The sequence below is a fragment of the Phaethon aethereus genome (assembly GCF_964289735.1).
Source record: "Phaethon aethereus genome assembly, chromosome: 2".
NCBI classification, from domain to species: Eukaryota; Metazoa; Chordata; class Aves; order Phaethontiformes; family Phaethontidae; genus Phaethon; species Phaethon aethereus.
The window spans coordinates 53,996,806-54,017,747 of NC_138582.1; the positions used below are offsets into that span (position 1 = coordinate 53,996,806).

General features: G+C 42.8%; 1 protein-coding gene across 4 annotated transcripts in view; it reads right to left on the reverse strand.

The window, feature by feature from the left end:
- Positions 1 to 722: 722 nt before the first annotated feature.
- The window catches only part of GREB1L (GREB1 like retinoic acid receptor coactivator), a gene marked incomplete at both ends in the record, with an annotated part of 65,156 nt that continues 44,936 nt past the window's right edge, over positions 723 to 20,942 (reverse strand). For all 4 annotated transcript variants that reach the window (XM_082014852.1, XM_082014853.1, XM_082014851.1 and 1 more), the window contains 14 exons: positions 723 to 886; positions 2,498 to 2,636; positions 3,851 to 4,051; positions 5,178 to 5,319; positions 6,772 to 6,999; positions 7,950 to 8,115; positions 8,820 to 9,024; positions 9,358 to 9,519; positions 11,205 to 11,344; positions 11,549 to 11,704; positions 15,001 to 15,103; positions 15,566 to 16,128; positions 17,199 to 17,443; positions 17,812 to 17,927. In XM_082014852.1, coding sequence (XP_081870978.1) covers positions 723 to 886; positions 2,498 to 2,636; positions 3,851 to 4,051; positions 5,178 to 5,319; positions 6,772 to 6,999; positions 7,950 to 8,115; positions 8,820 to 9,024; positions 9,358 to 9,519; positions 11,205 to 11,344; positions 11,549 to 11,704; positions 15,001 to 15,103; positions 15,566 to 16,128; positions 17,199 to 17,443; positions 17,812 to 17,927 — 2,730 coding nt within the window. The remainder of the gene's footprint in view (positions 887 to 2,497; positions 2,637 to 3,850; positions 4,052 to 5,177; positions 5,320 to 6,771; positions 7,000 to 7,949; positions 8,116 to 8,819; positions 9,025 to 9,357; positions 9,520 to 11,204; positions 11,345 to 11,548; positions 11,705 to 15,000; positions 15,104 to 15,565; positions 16,129 to 17,198; positions 17,444 to 17,811; positions 17,928 to 20,942) is intronic.

The following is a 20,942-nucleotide window of genomic DNA, read 5'->3' on the forward strand; positions in this document are numbered from 1 at the left end:
GCCTCTGAGGAGAGCACACCTACCAAAAGCCTTCCGCGTTGTCCCAGGAGGAGGCACCTCGTGGGGTGAAGTAACGTCGCCAGGAGAGCCGAGGGGCCCAGTGCCTGCCCTGCGTTTGCTGATTTGTTCAGGTTTAAGAAGTAAACTTTGAACACCTGTGGAAATTTTGCCAAAGACAGTTTCAATACACAATTACAAATTTTAAACTAACACTGCACAGAGAACAAGACTATTCCTTTTAATACAAATATCTACGTTACATTGTAGTTCCAAACCCCTGAGTATTCCTGTACCACCGTACAGAGTAGAAGAGACGCAGTGGGCTCTCCCCTACATAGCTTCAATAAATTCCACGTGCTGGGTTGTGTTCCATGTAACACATTCGAGCTAGTGGCTGCGGAGGGCAGCTTCTTCCCCTAGTTCAGCCGAAAACAAAAAGAAGTCTTCTTCAACCAAATGAGTCCTCTTCCTAGATCCTGCAACTTGGTTGGCTATGTGATTAGTGTTGGCGGGTGTCACTGATGTGAAAATAACTCGAATCCAGGGTCCTTTAAACCATAACTGATGTGGTAATTTTATCCCTAGGAATAAAGCCTACTTTGGAATTGTGGGGAATCCTTCAGAGCTGTCTAGATAAATATTGGTTGCACTTTGCTCCACAGTGATTGTACTTTTTTTTAAAAAGTTCTTTTTTTCCTTTGTTAGTGGTGTCTTAGCGAAGCTTATATATGGCGTCCAGTAAGAAAATAGAGTGGTTTGTCATTACTACTGTTAGCAGTTTGAAACTCATCCCGAAGTCGGAACTGCCACTCATCCTCCAACTCCAACCGGACTATCGTCTGCCGCAACGAGCTTCTGTCTTGACATATTACACACAGGGTGGCACCTTCAATGGAAAAGCACGTTAGATTCTCAGGGTACAGTAACAACTGTATTTTCTTCATTAATTTTCCTAAGAAATCTCTGCTGCTAGGTAGGAAAAAAGAAGCATTAGAAGGCTCTACCGCCAAGCGGCCAGCCTAGGCTCAGATCAGTCCCGCAAGCCCTGGGGACAGAGGCAGAAGCATCCGTTTGCAGGAAGGCGTGGACAGGGAGAAGCACGCACGGTGTGGGGTCAGCTCTGGATCGCAGGACATCACTGCCTGAGTGGTGTGTTAGTATCATCAGCTATAGCAGAGAGAGAACGTTAACTTGAATCCAAGATCCTTAGATCGCTACTGATAGTTGTGCCAAATGAATAAAGCCTACTTTTTTTTTTTAATTTCATAGGACGTTTGGGTTTGTACAAGGTCAATGATGTAATTCTACTAAGTCAAACCAGTCCCACAACTGACTCTTGAGAAAATCTGCTACGACTTCCTTAAGTATGAGAGCTCCCCTTGGTAAAGCCCTGTAAGAGGAATAACAAACCAAATCCCCAGTTCCTCTGGGGATTAACAAACTTGCAAGCTACCTGCTGCCTGGCGTTACCAGACTGCGTAGTCAGTTAATGACCAGGAGAGCTGGACGCCTTCAGGGCTTTCTCTGTTCTGTGCCGCAGCCTACACACCTGGTACATGGAAAGTTCAGCTTCAGATCCCTCCTCTGCCTGTTCTTACCAGGGGAAGGCCCTTCCCACCAGGCATCCACTGCCTGTTTTTGTGCAGAAACCGCCCCTTGCCCAAGAAACAACAAACGGTGCGGCCCCTCTGGCCGCATTCAGCCCACATCAGGGCTGGGGCCTTGGCGATGGCAGCACCATCCCTGCTACAGCTGTGCCTTCCTGCACTGCCAGGGGCCCAAACAGGAGCAAAATCCAAAAGGCAGTTCTTGGGACTGGCTCAGGGTCACCCCCACGGCACCCCTGCATGGTCACCATCCTCACTCAGCGTGGGAGGGAACTGGCTCGGACATTTTGTGCCACCACAAAAGCACTGGAGCTCTGCAACACATCTTAGCGTTACTGAATACCTATGGCAATTTGCTATTTGTTAGTATTAAGACAAAAAGATTCAAGAAAGATTTTGGCGAGGTTTATAAAATTCTGGTGGGGGTAGACCCCATCATCCTTCAGCTAAGAGCTGCCCTGATCTACAGTAGTGAATATTTATTGCCATTAGAGACAGATTACTAGAGCAGAATGTCTCATCTTCAGCCCTAACACCTATACTCGAAATTCTCAAATTGCTGACTGCACAATTCACTGACCTATTTCCATGTATCCTTGTTTTTCTGCACCTACTTCCATTTGATGTCACTTTAAAATAACCTAATTAATATAATTTATCAAAGCTGACATAAGGTTCAATTACCTGTACTTGCTACCAACAGGAACAGAAGTTTTATACGCTCCCAAAAGGAACGCACCATCTATTTCTTTTGAAAACAACGGCAGCACTAACTGTGAAAATAATGGAGCTGTTTAATGAAGCTGGTTATTCTTCTACCTTTCCCTTTTCCTCCCTGCTGTTCCTTGGCAGGAAAGCACACGAGACACCCAGCAGAGCCACGAGATTACCTTTCAGAAACCTGAACCGCTTGAGGAGGTCTGCCCCAACAAAGGAGTCACAGAGATAGAGCAGAAGTCCGCTGAAGAACACCCCTTCGCAGTTGACGTTGACCGAGTGCGGGCGGGAGCTAATATAGCATATAGCCACCTGAAAGAGAAGGGGAAAAGAATGGAAGCACTTCTGTGTTAGAAAATGCCTAAGGCTTTAAGTGGAATGGAATATAATGTAGTGATAACAGGTGAGCCAGCTGGTGCTGGTAAAAATACAATCCAACAAGAATGCAGAATTGAGTAAACTTCCCCTTGGAAATAACACAGGGGACAGACTTCGCGATTCAGATTTGGTCACCAAGTCTGCAATACATTATTTCAGGGCTCTCCATAATTCAGTTTGATTTTCTGCTTCTCTGTGAATTACCTGCTTATAATGACTGCTAAGATGATCTAGGCTGTTCTAATAAGGATACATTTGTCAAACACAGTAAGCAATTCCGTGAGTACTGAAACTGCTGATGCTTGAGCTCCTCTGCACTGGCTCATGTCTCCTCTTGCTGCCTGCAAGCATCAACCAAGTTCCAGCACTGGGGCTCTCCTGTGTTTTCAGTGCCATGCTGGGTGTTCTGTATCAAAAGGTTTCTTCTCTATCTTGCCACTGTCTTCCATTTTGTCAGAACAAAACCCTTGTTAGACTTTCACCCCACTTCAGGCCCAGTTCAAACTGACCAATGGGTTCAAAAATTCTGATCTCCCTACCTACAGACATCTAAGACATACCTGCAAGAACCTAGTTTCCCTAGAAACCCATGTTCATGGAGAGAAAAGCATCTAAAAGGAGAGCCGCGTTACAAGGATGAGCTTTGTCCATCAGCGAAGCAAGCCACCAGAAAAGGGTCGTATCAGAAACTCTCTCAGCCAACACAAGTTTGTTGCAAGGACAAATCACACACAGATGATCAAAGGCTATATGGGTATGACAGTGATCTAAAAAATCTGGTGGATAGTTTTTGTAGAGACAGCTAAGCAGTACGCCAAGTTCTGTCAAGAATGGCATCACTTTTGGGTTTTTGCTTCATATGAAATATTATTTCAGACAGACATGCCCTATTCCTTTGCAAATGACATCAATCCATCACAAACCTCTGGTCCCCACCCACACCAGCCAGCTAGGAGACCTTGCTGCCAGCTCTACCAGTGGAGTTGGTCCTTTAGCTCCAACAGCAGAGTCTCGCTGTTTGAGACCAGTCTTCAAACTCTACCCATGATGCTGGGGGTTCATGAAAGAAGGGGTTTTCAACACAAGAAAGATGTTGAAGCGAAGGTTTGCATTTAATGCTCCCCATTATCCCTGCAAAGGTTTTGTACCTCGAGCCCGATGTTTAGGTAGCAGTCAATGGCCAATACCGGGTTCTTGAAGTTATGAATGGCCTTTGGGAAGAGTTTGTACGTCGCATGTTGAAGGAATTTCTCCAGGAGGAACTGAGACGGAGCTGCCAGCAACGTATGCTCACTGTCAGGGGCACAGACGTACTGAAGAGGCATTATTGGTGCCAGGCTGTCCGAAACCTGCAACGAAACCAAGGGGAGCCCCTTTTAACCCACCTACTCGGTGTATCTTCTCTGCAGGAGCTCCTCTAACTAGGGGAGGGATCATGATGACAGGGCAGGAGGAGAGAGAAAGCTGGGGGAAAGAATCCAAAATCCCCACTCAATTTTGACATAGCACCACAGCACAGAAAGACAGGAATTACTTGTTCTGTGGTTGCTAGGTACTTCTGTGGGTATCTGCTTGCCCAAAGAAGGGACATAAAATAGGGAGTTCAGATCGTAACAACACCCTTCATCCTGCTTGACTCCTGGACAGTATAGGAAATTACATCCTCCTTGTGTGGAGTCATCCACAGAAACTGTTCTCTGTGGAGTCTTCCCATAGGCCAGCCCATCACTACAGATTCCACTTCAACCACAAGAAAAGGATAATTCAGAAAATGACCTCCCAAAATACTAAAATCTGGGGTTTAGTCAGTTCAATCTGAAATACGGGGGTGAGTTTTAAAAGAGGGATCGTGTCGGATGTGTTTAAAACCACCAGGAACGCTAACTGAGATTCTTAGATTAAAACCAACCCTTTGAAACATACCTCCTTTTAAAGCCAGCACAGGTGTAACATACTCTGTATAAAATATTTGGTATCCCCACACCATTTTTGTAAATATTTGGATTTCCCGTGGTTCTGATGGTGGATTTCAGAAGGTTCCAATTTTCAGTGCTTTTCCTCAGGTTTCTTTTTGTCAGCAAGTGCAAGAACTGAAAGTCATCACAAACCAGCAACCACTGGAAGCTAGTGGCTGTGTTAAAACTATTAAAACCAGGTCCAGCACAACTTGCCTGCTTTTGATCAGAGCGTATGTCTGCAAATTCTTCTTCTGTCAGAGATACCAGTGAACATCTAGACCAAACTTTCCAATCCCAGCCCATCTTCTAATAGATTAGGAGGATTATTGTTAATAATTTATAATTGGCAAAATATTCATTATTTTCTATTTCTGATGTGGCAGCCCTACCACAGAGTAGGCCACGAATGTCAAATAAGCACTAAATAAATCTAAAGAGCTAGAGAATGCATTATTTCTAGGGGAAACAGGTCCTGATTTTACCCTTCACATATGATGGGGCACACATTCACACTCACCATGATTTTTGGCTTAACGACAAAGTCCTTTTGTCCTCCAACCTGAATATGTTTCTTCATGACACTGAAGTTGTTGAAGCGGCAGATAAGCAGGCCACTGCTGTTTGTCCGCAGATTAAAATCTACATCTTCACAGAAATACCTGGACGTTAAACACAAGATCACTAAACCAACTGTGTGGCTGCTGTGCATGAGCAAGCATTCATGCACCTGCTGCTGAAATGCACCAGAACGGGCTCAGCAGAGATCTTCGGAGACCGTCTGATAACGGTGCCTATACAAATTCTCTACATAGCTCTGAAGACTCAATCCTTAAATGTGCTCCTGGTGTAGGAACGCAACTTCTGGTCATCTTAAAATCAAACACGTCTTCACTTTTCAGTGTGTCTGTGTTTCTTCCCTATCTCAAGTTTGGTTAGCCCTCTCATCCTCGGCATGTACTGGCATCAGTCATTTCTTCCCCCCGCCCTTCCTTTTTTTTTTTCCCCTTCTTTTTATTTCTTTTTTAATAAGTATTTTAGAACTGAGAGAAGCTCTGCAGTGACCAACCTCCATTTCTGAACAAGCCAGTTCTATGTGACATATTTTTGATGAACCGGAATCAAGGGATAAATGTGGATTTGACAAATATCTGGCTAGGGGAGACAAACCAGCTGAGAAGTAAGGTGTATCCTGCACTATTTATGATGTAATTGCTCACTTCTGCGGGATGATTCCCATCTCGTGATTCAACCAGCCAGAGAATGTGAAATCAAGAGCTCTGGAAGCCACACCAGACCCCAGCTTGCACTGACAGGCTACAACTCCTCACTCAGATACACGGGATTCCTGAAAACAGCAGCAGCAGACCAGGGTGAGATGCCCCGGGGCAGGTCTGTGGTTAGCAGAGACAGGGTTTATTCTAAACTCACTTGGCCAGGGAGAGGAGGAATTGGATATTGCTTCAGTCTGTGATGAAAACTAGAGGTAAAGCCCCATGATAACATTACTTTATTGCAAATGCTTTAGGATGGAGTTAGGTGAGGAGGAGTGTGGAAAAAAGGAGGGAAACAGTGGAAAGTTATTTATTCATCTGTTTTTAGTGCAAACCCAAACGGCAATAGGGAGGATAGCCGACTCTGAAGGAAATACAAGGAATCCCTCCTCATAGCATTTGACAGAGCAATGGCTCGGCCATTATCTAGACTCTTGTTCTTAGTCATGCAAGAGGCTCCTGCCTCTTACAGAGGCACTCTGGAAGCTCCACACTCTTCCTGTGACTAATGTAATTTTGGCTGCTTCTATTTTTGGTCTCGCGATTACCTATTTCTCCTGCAGTTTCTCCTTTCTCCCCTGCCTTTTCAGTCCTCTGTAGCCCTCTCTTGCCCTTGCCTTGCAGTCTGTCTCTCCCAGTTCTTTTTGCTGATGGTAAGTTTATTTTGATGCCTTATTCATTCAGATGCAACATCCACCACTCTGTTTTATTTCTGTGATTGATTGTGTGCTCGTTACCTTAGACGGGCTCTTTCTATTTATCTCAAAGGCATTTAGAAATATGGTGACAAGATTCTTACTGTGCCAGCATATTATTTTACCACATACATATATTGCCTACCTGTTTAGATCATATTGCACATTCTGGGTCAGGTCTATGTTCAGCAGTATAAAGTCACGCACGTGGCACCTGGAGAACGGAGCCTTTGCTTTCCTGGCATTCAGCTTGCTGTTCCATTTCTGAACACCCAGTATTGCATAATGAACAATTTTGGGGGTGGCTTCAATGTGTTGGAGGACACTCTTCAGAGACACATTCTTGCTGGAACCTCCAGGCTCCAGGGACTGGCTGCAAAATGTGATCACACATGACATACAAACATGGCTTATTATTTTTATATAACTTACACTGCATATACATATATACTTATATGCGTATACAAAGGACCAAGAAATTCCATTAACAATTGAGAGTGTTTAGATGCTATAAAAATAGATAGATAAATGCAGACTTTTTAAACAACAGCCAAGTAATCTTACCCCATCAATCTAGTCATTACAAGAAAATGGGCCTTGTGGCACAATAAGGTCTTACACAGCAATTTAGAAAGGGAAACAGAATCACCTTATGCACCATTTCTGGAAGGCTATTTTCTCCATAATGGACAGTATAAGCGCCGAGAAGAGCAAAAGCTTAATACCTTCTAAAAAGTTAAAGTTCTCAAAATAAACTCTTTTCATTGAGAAACATAAATTGAATCAAAACAAATCAAGGAAGTAGCATGCTGAGAAATCACTCAAATAGTCACAAAGAGCAAGAGTGGCTTTGGGCAAAGAACAAGCACAAGCTGAGGTTTGTTGATGGCACTGACTGTGGGACAGGAATGTAGGGGTAGAGCCAGGTGGAAGTGTTTAACAGCAGGAGGTTGGATATTGGTGGTCAACAAGACAAATCTACAGCCTTCCTACTGCTCTGAGTGAGCGCGCTGTGTTTTTGCATTTTAGACAAACATCTAAGTCCAAGTGTGCGGTTCCTGGGCTATCTAATAATCAAGTGAATAATGATCTCTTTGAGGCCCTTTGGACAGGCAGCTGGTGTTATTATACTCAAAGCCACTGCCAAAACCTGCTTTTGCTCAGCAATATTTCGAGTACGTTACCAGCAGCCCCAGCTGCCCAACTTTCCCAGTTGTCTGGTCTTCCATACCGTGTCACATGCTAGAGATGAGCCTAAGTCACGGGTGTGCTGCTGTCTGTGCTGGATCAGTGCAGGGACCCCAGCACTGGGTGGTTACTTACCTCGACTGTTCATGGACGCTGTGCATGTTCCACAAGACGCAGGAGTCGTCCATGACCACAATGAACGGCCACACGCACTGGCGCTTGACTCCCAGTTCCTCCAAGCGGTTTCGTTCCAGTTCTAGATTGTGGTAGGAAAGCTCCTTAATAAGAAACCTGGCAGCACCTGAGAAAATACCATAAAGACGACATAAAGAGATCTTTATTAGACTTTACCATTCTCTCTTCCCAGATAAAGGCTACATGAACATCTGCAGCCATTACCCTTTATGAACTTAGCGCTCATAATATCTTAGTTTTAAAAGAAATCAGTATGTCCCTTTTTCAGTGTGAGTAAATCTGAAAGGCAGATACCAAGAAGACTGGACATTTTAAAAGACTGCAGAACATGATTTTGTGGGCATTAATAAAGTAACTTGAACCAAGAGGGTGCTGAGATTCTAAAACTGAATCTACTTAAAACTTCTTGCAGGAAGTACTCAGCATCCATGAAAATGAGTTCCAAAGTTCAAGCCCCCAGTGTTCCACTGCAGTTAATATTTAGCTTCAGCTAACTAAAAAAGTTGCACTGTGAAAAATCATGTGTAAAATGCCTAGAATGAACATTTACACAGCAGGGCTGAGTAAAATGAGTGAATATGGCCTATAAAACTTCAGATTTTAAATTGAGAAGGCAGTGATCAATACAAACATATATTCCATGTCCCTAACAGCAGTTCTTACACACCACTGTATTTTGCACAGATATTGTTGCTATTATCACAGCACGAATGTGAGAAGCTGCTGCAATGTTTCCTTCAACAACATGATCCACATTGTCCAATATGGATTTTGATATCTCCGCAGCAATGCATTGATGGTGTTTCTTACCAACGCCAGCATTGTTGAACATGCCTGGCAGGACAAGCATGATGTGGTTGGGCCAGTATTTACGGTAAAGCGGCATTTCATACTCCTTGACTACAAGGAGGTGAAGGTGGCTGATGCCTTCCATGGCATGGTAGAGGTTCAAGAGGCCATGTTCATGACGTCCACTCGATGGAGTGAAGATAGGACTCTTGACTGCATTCAAATTCTGCTGGAACAGGAGATAGTTTGGCAACATTAGATAAAAAGCAGGTTATTCCTGACATGGATTTTTATTTAGTTATTGTTTATACTGGGTTTTAAGATTATTGATCATTGCAACACATATGGACTGGAAACTAAGAATGCAAAAAGGGATGATTGTCCTCAAAAACTCCAGTTCTAACGACAGTCAGGCAAGAATTATGCAAAGGACTTTAAAGCAAAAAGAAAACAGAAAAAAAAAACCCTGCTGGCCAACCACCATTAATTTGCAAATGTATGTCAAGTTGACTGCATTCATCATATGTAGTCAACAGATGGGTAAGAGCAGTGCACGCACCTTGTCAGAAACGAGTGGGAGACGCATGCTTTCTAGATGTTTTCCCTGCTTGCTGAAGACAAAATGATTCTCTTTGGACTTGGGGATTATAAAATGCAGTTGAACCTCTTCTCCTAACATCGAGGATGAAAACGTGAATGCATGCAGAGTAGAGTCAGATATCTGTATGCAATGAAAAAAGTGGAAGAAAGATTTGCAAGCAGGTAACCCATAAGGAGTGACTGCTCTTGCAGTCACAATACTGGAAAGCACCAGAGGGGAACATCCAAAACGTTCTCCGTCAGTAACTGAAGTTAACGCTATGATATTCTCATTTTCCTCTACCATACGCCACATGACTTAGCCACGTAACTTGCCTTGCTATTAAAACAATTGGCTTTCTGCACCAGTAATGATCTTTGGCCCAACTGGACTCTTCTGAAGTCCATTCGAGCTGGAAATTATTTATCGATTATTTACAAGTGACAAATACATACAAACTGTCCAAATTTCCCCAGAAGATTCAAAGAGCAGTGTAGCATGTGGGCATGCCTCCACAGCAGAATGCATCGCCATTTGGAGACCTCAGCAGCAGCATGGCTGCATTTAGTATGGTTATTTTTCCTGTGGCAATACTCTTCTAAGCAGCCAGGTAACCAAGGCAGACCACGCCATTAACAAGGCTATGAAGAATGTGAGTTTGCACAGCGCTTCACTGAACCGTCTAAGTGTACACAAAGTGTCTACATATCTGATAAGATCTCATTCTACAGAAGCATCTGTCTTACTACAAGGTCAAATCACTTACTCTTAGCAGTCAGCTTTCTATAATCTTGACTAAAGAACTGAAATAATTAGTCTAAGTAAAGATAAAAAATGAAAGGGGCTTTATTTAGGTTCTGTTAAAGCATTTAAGAATCTCTCTCCCTTCAGAATGCTTGTTATCCAATGACTCCCCTTTGGATGTGTAATTTCTCTGAGTTTAATTATCATAATTCTATATTCACAACTCACATTTGCACATACAAGTAGATGTTTGTATTTATTACTAGCCGTTGTGTTTGACCACATGCACAAAGATGAGCAGAGGGAGCCACGGATGTCCTTTGGGTGGATTTGCTTGTGTCAATATACTTAATGAAGCATGAGGTCTAAATCAGACCTGCTGGTGCTGCTCCGTAGTAACTGACATTGTACATTTCCAGGTCAGTGTGCCTACACTGTGTTAGATTAATAGCAAGCTGTTGGAAAAGATCAGCAAGCAAGGAAAGAACAATTTGAGATAAGAAGCCTCCATGTAAACTACTGGTGGTGGTTTAGAAATAATGTCTGAGCTATTAACCAGGAATAATCTTACCTGCTTGTCTCCTCTGAGCATAACTGTTTTGGAGATCAAAAGGATTACTAAACAGTTAAAAATAAGCATTTTTGTCCAGTGACTCATAAGCTACTGCTGAGAAGCATGCACAGTTACATACAAAGGGGGGGAAGAAGCAGGCCTTCCAGTCTCCCATCACAGGTGTGGATGGCTGGCATTTAGGTAAGACAAGCATCTCTCTCAATTTTAAGTCCTCTCCCATAAGATACTGTGAACCCTCTGGGCAGGCTGAATAATGCTTTGGCTTGAGACAACTAGTCACAATATTCACCCTTTGTCAGAGGCAGCTGGAGAGAACTGCTCATGCAGAACGCAGCAGACACAGTTGATGCTCCAGGGTCTGTAGCTCAATATCTCCCCTGAGAATGGAAGAATTAAACAATTCCATCTCAGGGAAGGTGAAAGCATGAGTCCTGAGACCAGAGCGGAATGCCTGGAGAGACCACAGAAAAATCGAGGATGCAGTTTACCCTTGGATCTTGACACCAACCTGAGCTGCAGGATTAATGTCCATATACTGATGGCACTGCTCACAGTGATGGAACGTATTGTAAGCTGCATATTTAGTCAACATCATGGACACAGTCTCCCTTTTCTTGGGTTCCTCCGATTTTGTTTCTTTGCTTGTTTCTGTGCACAAAGGAAACAGGAATTTTACAAGTGTTAAAAACAGAGACTGTGATCCCAGTAACATTTGTAAAGAAGACACAAATTGTTTTGTTCCACATCATCGTGGAGATTAAAGGCTCTTGTGAACTCATGTGTTCAACCAAACTAATAAAAACTGATTTTTTGTAGGAAAGTATTCCTAAAAAACCTCTACATTTTACTTACCTTGTTTCACTCTTGACAGTTGTTCTGTGTATACGGGACTTATAGTTCTGTATTTGGGGTCATGTACACTCAGGTCAAAAGACATTTTGCTGAAGATCTCAATATCCGGCCAGTGGTCATTGCTAGACTGAGTAATTTCACTATTTTCTGTATGATCTGCAACAACACACTTCAGGTAAGCAGTATCAGATACCCACTGAATGTTTACTTGATGTTTGTTGATTTACAGTTGCACAGAAACTCATACAGGTGCACACACACACACAAAAAAGACCTCTTTTGATGTCATAAATATTACCAAAACTGAAATTATTATCCACACAAAGCTATTTAAAAAAAAAAGGCAATTCTTTGGAAAATGTATACAAGCAAAGGAGCCTCACGTGTCTTTCTGCTCTGCTCCTCCTCAAGCTACTGAGGTATAATTCGCTCTGGTTTATGCAGAAAATGCTCAGATGAACAGTCCTATCTGTTCAGAAGATACAGGTGGAGTCTCAAGCCTCTCTGTGGTTCTGTCTTTAGTACACAAAATGAGGAGTATTGGGTAAACAAGAAGCAAAAGTATCCAAAGGCAGAAGCATGAAAGCAAGGAGAAAGAGGCTGTATACATTTATGAACTAGTAGCTGATGGTACATGATAAAGGCAATAAAAGACGCTCTCCTGTTAGAAAATGGGATATGGCCAGCAAGGATCAACTGGAACTTCCTTTCTTTGATCCCACAGAGGAAAGTCTAAGGCAGAAAATCAAGTGTCAGTAACGGGAACATTGGAAGGCTCTGGCCAAAGACAACAGCCTTGGACTGCAGCTTGAACATGAGTTGATTCGGTTCAAAATGAGATGGAAAAACGCACAAAAGTAGGTGTGTAACTGAAGTCACTGATTTCATAAAAGGAAACTCAGATGAAATGAAGGCTGGGTCTACAGACAAGCACATGCTCACCCTACCCAGACTGACTCAGTAAGATGTGAGCCAGCAGCAGTTTAGAGGCCGTTAATCTCACTGGCACCATGTCATGCTCAAATTAACAGATGCTGCCGGTCAGATGAGGTATATTAGTTTGTCCCCACAGGCAAATCCCGAGAGAGACGGCTCTGTAAGTCAGCTGGCCTGAGAAAGCCAGAGAATTGCTTATGAATGAGACTTGGCCTTCTTGGAATCACAGTTGCCAAACAACCAGTAACCAGCATACCAAGCAAAATAAAAACGCCAGGAGGAAGGGGCTTCAGAGGGACTACATCAAAAAAGGACACTAAGAATGAACAAAGTCCATGAGGAATGGAAAAAGTTCAACAGCAAATGACGTTTTGTCTTAAATGTCAACAAGTGTGAAATAAAATAAGCTTTGCCAAATGTCAAGCTGAGGTAGACCTCAGAAAAGTGCATGAAAACAAATAATTTTCTTTGCTCAACTATGTAATTTTTTTAATTTTCTTTTTACTTTGATGATTATGTTTTCAAGGGAATAAAAGGCTTACTATAAGCTAGGATGGAAACAAAACTCTAAAAGCTTGACGGCACATTCAAAACAGAGAGAAAGAATAATCTCCATGCCAGTTTCTGAAAGAACAGGTATGTGAAATCAGGCAGGAGCCCCATTTCAATGTGATCATGGTGCATATATTATCACCATTTAAAAGGAGATACAGTAATCTACGGAGCTCTGGGCCAATTACTTTGACCTTGATAATATTCCAAATTTGGGGAGGATGAAATGCAATGCATCTGATACTTCTGAGCTTAAGTATTTGATACGATACTATAAGACAAATTATTAATACAGCTGAAGAAAATGGAGACAAGTGAATGGTCTTTAAAGTGAAATCTTTAAGTTGATTAAACAGAAGATGGCAGCATGTAACATTGTAAGCATTAAGGCAGAGGCACATTACCAGTGAAGTTAAAAGAGCGGCAGAGGGGCATACTGTTTAATATTTTCATTAATGTCACCAACTCAGAAAAAAGCATTGGCTTAAGTTCGCTGGTGGCACACTCTGAGAATCGCTGTCAATATGGAGAAGGAATCAACGATCATCCAGAAAAAGACAAGTGCAATCATAGGTTTCATCAGTCACGGGGCTTTCAGTGCAGGGGAGGGGAATACACAAGCTGTTGTACGCTGTACCACAGTCAGTTCTGGTCACCCATGTACTAGAAGGATAAATTGAAAATACATGTGCAGGGAAGAGCTACTAAACCGTTAAAGAGAATAAAGAGCCTGTCGTTTGTGAGGATCCTGTGAGAAGATCAGGCTACCTAGATGAACGCTGAGAGGGGGTAAGATTGCTGCCTGACTACACCACTGAAGCAAAAATCAAAGAAGAGAAAAAGTATTTTAATTTAAATTTTTTAAAAAATTTTTCTTTTGGTCCCAAAGAGAATGCTTGTAATTGGGACAGGAACATTTTCGTGTTGGAGAATAAAATAATATTTTCAATCATCAGAACACAAGGGCTCTGGAAAAGCATTCCAATAGAAGTAGTGGGAGCAAAAAAGCCACAACCAAAAACCCAAACTGCTCTTCTGATGGAGTTCCATGCATTCCTGGCAGGGGTGTGACACGTTACTGTGATCACAACAGGCTAGACAGCATGATGCAGAACTTCTCTTACATTTTGATATTTCATCCTAAGTTTCTGGGGTACTTTAGTTTGAGAGAATAACAGCCTCCAAAGCTCCAAATCAAAGGAAAATACTTTAAATCTAATAAATTTAATTTTTAAATTTAATAGCACTTTCTGAGCAGAAATACAAATTAGTCTTTTCAAAGGTGTGACGACAACTACATTTTCAGGATGCCAGTCAAATGGTCATGAGATTTATGCACCAGGGAGTTATCTTCACTACAAAACCACAGTTATGTAAAGAACACCCTGAAGAGGACTCATTTTTAAAAGGGTTTGTGCATCTCAAGGCGAAGTCCTGCCACAGTAGTTAATGGATCTGTGAGATCTGACAAATGAGCACAAATCCAAAGAGGCTCCCCCTCCCCTTTTTCCTCAGCATAAGATCCGTAAACTGCAGACAAAAGACAGTCCTTACTGAAAATTGTTATCTAATTTATAATTAAACATAAATAATAGTGATGTTTTGGCCAGAAATGAAATGTTCTTAAATGTCTTGTCTGCTTAAAAGCAGCCAGTGCTTAAAAACTAGCAAGGAGAGAGAAACATGGGCAGATGTTGCCCATTTACAGTTTTGTGTTCACTTTCATTTTAGTGCTATGCAAAGGTATCAGCCCAAAATACATGTAATGGTTCTCAGCTAAGCCCAATATAAAATTTAAATATATGCAGACATCTACAGTAGGTCTAGCTACACACTAACGGACAGGACAAGTGATAGGTATAATTTACAGCCTTTCCATGAGCCTAAAAATTTGTCACTGCTGAATAATACATAACAGAAGCTCTTTATAATGCATATTAAGAAAATGACTACTAAATACTTACTGGCATTAATGTCTTCTTCATCGTACACATCTACTTCCAGCAACCGGATCAGCATGCGGAAGAGAATCCTTAGGAACTGCAAGTATGAGCCAGTCTTTCCCACCTGAGCCAGAGACGGAAAAAAGTCCAAATCCCAACTCAGAGTAATACGAAGGAAGGATACGTTTCAGATAAATGCCTTTGGGCTTACCCCATTCTAGCTCTGCCTGAAAACATAACAGGATATAATATCCCCCATTATGCTGAACAGTATTACAAAATCGATCTGTGAGAAAAACCTGGCCCACAGCCTGTATCGCTTTTGTATGCAGGAAGATCGGCAGTGATAGCTGCTTCTCTACTGATATGCTCATGGCAATCCACACGTATTTCATTTAGGCTAAAACATGACACACAGCATCACCCTTCTTACCACTTCCAGCGTGGACTTAACCTTAAAATTTGACTGATTTTTGTCCTGTCACTGCGTGCAACCTTGCAGGGGACCGTTACAGTACGATCTCCAGTCCTCATCATCCGTCCTCTCATCCTGCTAATAGGCAAGAGGAAGGAACTGTTCTCTTACTTGCGGTGGTCCTGTCAAAAGCAGCCGCCTGGGGTGAAAACTCCTCGAGCCAGACGCCTCACCCTGATTGCTGAAGTCCGCGTGGTGCTGTCGGGCTGTCGTCCAGTGCCTGTAGTAGAGAGACTGCTCTTCACTGTTCATGTCCTTGTGAAGTAGAGGCCTCAGAGAGCTCAGCCAAGACACATCAGCATGAGGCAGGAGGGAAGAGGAGGAAGGCAAATTCCCACTTTTCTGCGAGCTCAGGAGACAGTAGGCAGCTTTCGACAGGATGACGATGCGTGGCAGCGCAGCACGGAGGGCCTTGCTGTCTTTGGCCGAATGGGCAGGCCACCGAAATGTCTGGGAGACCGAAGACAGTGATGATAGTTTCGAAGTGGTGCTGCTCGCCATCTGGTTACCCAGGGAGTCGCATTCTTGTTTCAGGGTCTCTCCGGCTGTGAAACTGGGGTAAGTTCCCTCATCTACTGAGATGTGTGCCACAGTCTGAAAGTTAAGTGACGGTGCTTGCTTCTGAGACTTGTCCACAGCACTTGAGGAGCTCACGCCGTTGTCTGCCAGGGAACCTGGGGAAATGAAGAGTAGGCAATGAACAGATACTGGCTGACATAAGAAAACGTAAAGAAACTGTTAACTCATTTGATCTCTGGGACAATCCTAACCTTCAAATGTTCCTGGTCAATGAATGATGCTGGGTGAGCTCATCACATGGCTCAGGCCAGTGTTTCACAATTTGAAAAGAAATCATTGACACCCATCTGTCCCTCTTGCTGAAGAGGCAACAGCCCTTCTGTTAGGATTCAGCGTCCAAACACAAGTGTCCTAATCCCAAATGACTGCTAAGCTCTGTACGTTAACTACCATTCCCCATCTCGGATTTGGAATTTGATAGTACAACCTTCTGAAATTCAAGTACAAGACACCACAATATACAGAGATCAATTTGACACTCCTTCCTATGGGGAACAGAGCATTCATTTCCCTGCAACCTTAATGTGAACTGCGCTATGCCCTCTCCACCATACCAGTCAGGTTTAGTTAGTGTATGGGAAGAGCTGGTGCATGGCAAAGATCCAGTTCAGCTGTCTTAATACCTCAAACTCATAGGGAAACAAAGGGAAGGACCCAGAAGTGCCTGAGAAATGCAAAGAAGGGAAGGTTTAGTGGGAGATGAAGCTCCACTGATTCCTGAAGAGGCAGGGCAAGACCCAGCCATTCTGTCAGTCTGGGCAAGGAGGCTAATGTCCATCCTTACCCGTAGCTACCCCACAGCTACAGACCATATTTCTATTCCTAACATTTTCTACTATCCATTTCTCTTCTGATTTTTAAGATCTTTTCAGGATCTACCAAATTAAATTAGCAACAAATGTGAAATGTAAGTTTAAAAATAAAATTCACAAGGGACCCTTAGCTATGGCATACCATCCTCCCACTGCAACATCACCCCCTTTTAGCTGTAAACAAGAAAATTGCTCACTGTGGAAAGAATCTGCTACTAACATCTCATTGCCTAGCGTGCAGCAGGATACAGCTAAACAACCCAAATTTGACTAAACATTTCAATGTTTGCATTCAAATTCCAATGACGTAGGAACGAAGACTTGTTTTTCAAAGCAATGGCAGAGTAACTGACCTGAGGTTCCAGTGACAGCGCTGCTATTACTCTGGGGCCGGTCCAAGTCTATCAACAGCTCATCAGTGTCATTCTCGCTACCATTAGCCTTCTCATGCTCCTTCTCACTAAGGTCAAGAGCTACAATAGGCCCTCGAATTGCCTCCTTCGAGACGTAGCAGCATGCCAGGCCTACTTCTTGCTCTAATGCAGTCCGAGTTAAGTAGCTTGAGTCAATTAGTCGAAGGTCACAGTATTTCAACGACCTAGAAAACCCAACCCAAGAAAAAAGAAAGTTTTGTTTTCTCTTTCTTTGAAGAATACTCCCTAGCTTTAACTGGTTATTAAATAATCATGAACAATTTTATTAGCCAGTAAATAAAAAATGATTTTACAATATTCAGCACATAAGTTATGCTCCTGGTACTGTGCACAGACATTCTTTTACCCACACAGTATAGCAGCTTTACTTTTCACAAGCCACGCTTTCCAAAACTTTAAACTGTTCCCAGATAAAGCCTAAAATACACTTTTTTGGTGAAAAAACAGCCAGATAGTATAAAACCGCTTATCCACCTTCCAACTTATTTAAATATGTTAAAGAACAACCATATTGCAAGGGTAATAACAGCACCTGGGGAAAGTTTCTCCTAGAGGGTCTTTGCCAGTTAGAATAACAATGCAAGGTAGACCTTCCAAATCCTGATAGGTGCGAGGGATCCAGTCATCCTGCTCATTTCCCCTCCAAGCCTGTGAACAGAGAGACTTCCAGTCACATTTAAATGACACCTTCTAAACCTTCACTTGTTTTGTCTTCAGTTACTGCTTTTTCTTTGTATACAAAGTTTGCTTACCCAACAGCCAACAAGAAGGAGACCTTAGGTAGAGGCATGCATTTTTTCTGGTAGTATTGTGTTAGCCAAGCATTAAATGCACAAAAAAAGGATGTATAGCATATGTTATTCAGTGCTGGAAACATACACCTGGTGTGGCCTTAGTGTGGTCTGTCAGAGAAAAATGCAGTTGATGCCTTCGATGTCAAGCTGGCACAAATAAAAGTTCTTTGAAATTAACGTATAGCTAAAGTAAGACCTTCAAGTGGAGTATGAAAATTATTCCATGATCCTCAAATATTTGCTTAATTATTCTATATAATGAAAGATTATATGAAAGAAAAAGATTTCCTTTTCACTGGAGGTAATCCCACAAGAAAGGACTCCTTATCTACTGTCTACCAAGGCCCCAGACCACAAAACTATACCATTTTCCCCTAACACTGGAAAGGCTGGTAGCATCAGTCCCATGTCTTTATACCCTTCAGTCCCCTTGGTTCAGCGAAGCTTACTGAACCTGGCTGAGCCTGTTTGTGTTCTGTGTTGGATACAGTCTCCTAAAAACATTGCTGTATCTTGAGCAACAATATCTTTCTTGCTGTGTTGCAGTGTCCAGACTTCCAGATGATACAGGCAGTATTTGATCAAGACAGACATGAGCATCCTACAGCAACTGTTAAAAGGAAGTAAAGCTGAAAGACTCAGAGACTCTCACTTAGAAAGGAGACAAGCCATTCTATCTCTACAAACACGGAAATTGTATTACAAAGCTGAAATGCAAAAATGCAGGTTCATACTCAGCCATTCCTGTCAATACATTATGGGTACCACCAGGAAAACTAACAACACAGCCTCTTAGATCACTGACCAGTCAAGACAGCAGATCAGCAAGAGAAGCTTTTTCCATAGAACTCAGAAACTTCACATTTCCATGCTGTTCAGACATTAAGGTCTCTCCAGACAAGGAAATTAAGCCCTAATGGTTACAGAATCATCAAGTATTTGAGCTACAGCATATCACCCTGCTGTAAGAAGTTTTTCCTTCTTCCTCATTAATAATGGAGGAAATCAGTTCTGGAGAAGACTCTTATCTAGCTGAGGCAGAGAATCTACTTTGCTGAGTCATGACAGCAAGCCCAACCACTCAAACTGCCCATTAAAAATAATATATTACTCTTCTCAGCACCGATGAGCAAGACAACAAGATACAGGTCTTTTAAGATAGCAACAAGACTTATGCAAGCTTTGGGGAAAACATACTTGCAAGAACCACCCTATCTTGAATTCCTTCTTGGTTCTTCCAGTCTCAACCTGTACCCTTGACCTGTTCTCGCCTTACCCTTCCTCCTCCCCAGAAATGCCATGTTTTATGAGTAATCTTTTCAGGCAGATGAAGGGAAGGGAAGAAAAGGAGGACTCACTAGTGGGTCAGTGACTCGGTGTGCCATTTGACCTTTTGAAAATTTCCACTGAAAAAACCCTAAGATTATTTTTTTCTTAGCTTAGGAAGAGCACAATTTGGAGTAATATTCCCCTTTTCTGCTTTGGCTCTATTATCTTTCCCCAGTCCTGATTTCTTTCCCCTGCTGATTTCAGCATCCTCTGTATAACGTGGTGACAGAAAAAAATTATTCCTCCAACTACGTGACAACATCTAGTGGCTCAGTACAGCAGCCTCAGCAGCAGAGAGATATCTTCTAGCTCAGTACAGTTAGTCTGGCTGTGTGCTATCCTGCCTCTCCAGTGACGCAAGTTTCTGTGAAAATGCATGGCTAGAAAATGAAATAGGGGAAGACAGATACAAAGCTGATTTTCCTTCTGCTAGCCTAAGGACTTAAAATAAGCCTGAGTGCCTGGGGCTTTGCATACAGATGTATTTCTTGACCATCTTACTCAGGAGGAGCAGAGAGCTGCAGCCCTCCGGGCTCCCCAATTCTGAGTGCCTCCCAAACAATTTGATTCTTGTTACACTTAAGGGGTATGCCATAACAGCATGCCTAGTCAACAAAACAGTTATTTAAATTGTTTTCCATCTCTTCTTTCATTCCGTACCTAAGGTGTGCCATCCCCCTTGAAGCCTGGCTCCCTGATGGAGAGGACTGACCCTGCTGGCTGGCCAGAGGGCTGGTCTGACAAGAGGGGGGAACAGTCTGGCTACCAGCACTGCAGAGAGAGCTGCCCACCCTGCCTGCCCTGCTGCAGCACCACACACACTGCTAACACCCTCTTCAGGAGAGGCTAAGTTAAGTCAAACTTTTCAGCTGGGGTCACTAACAGCTATAAAGTTTCCCTCCCTGCCCCTGAAAAAGATCAGGATGAAGTTTCACCCTCCCTGCAACCAACAGCAGTCATTGGTGGGACCAGGATTTCAAGCCTCAGCCTCATCAGAAAGCACTCATTATCCTCATACTGCTCTCCCCTGCCAAAAAAAAGGGCCTGGGTGCTCATAGTGGAAGCAGGCAGTGATCAGTCCCCCGCTTGCTCTAGTTCTCCAGCTTTAGCAGTCCATCTAACATCAGGAGAAAAGCCAAGCAACATGGAGACTAAATCAAAATTGTCTGTAATAAACTAGACTCGGTGGTAGCATGGCTGATGAATTTTGTAATGGGAATCAGTTGCCCAAACATATGCTCACACCATTTCAGACACCCCGTGTTATCCTAGGCACCAGACCAGAACGTATGGCACAAGATTCACAGGCGACCTTCATCGTTCTGGAGCGCTACTGGGATAACCCACCTACAAAGACACTACAGGCTTATCTTTGGGCAACTGAATTCTTCTCCTCACTCCCTTCATAGGCATGTTTCAGAATTGAGTAGGTTTTTTCTAGTCACCTGCAAGGAAAGAAACAAGTCCATAATCCTACACCTTTGCTCACTACAAAAAAGTATCTTATGTTGTGCGGGAGAGGAATAAGAAGAATTATTTA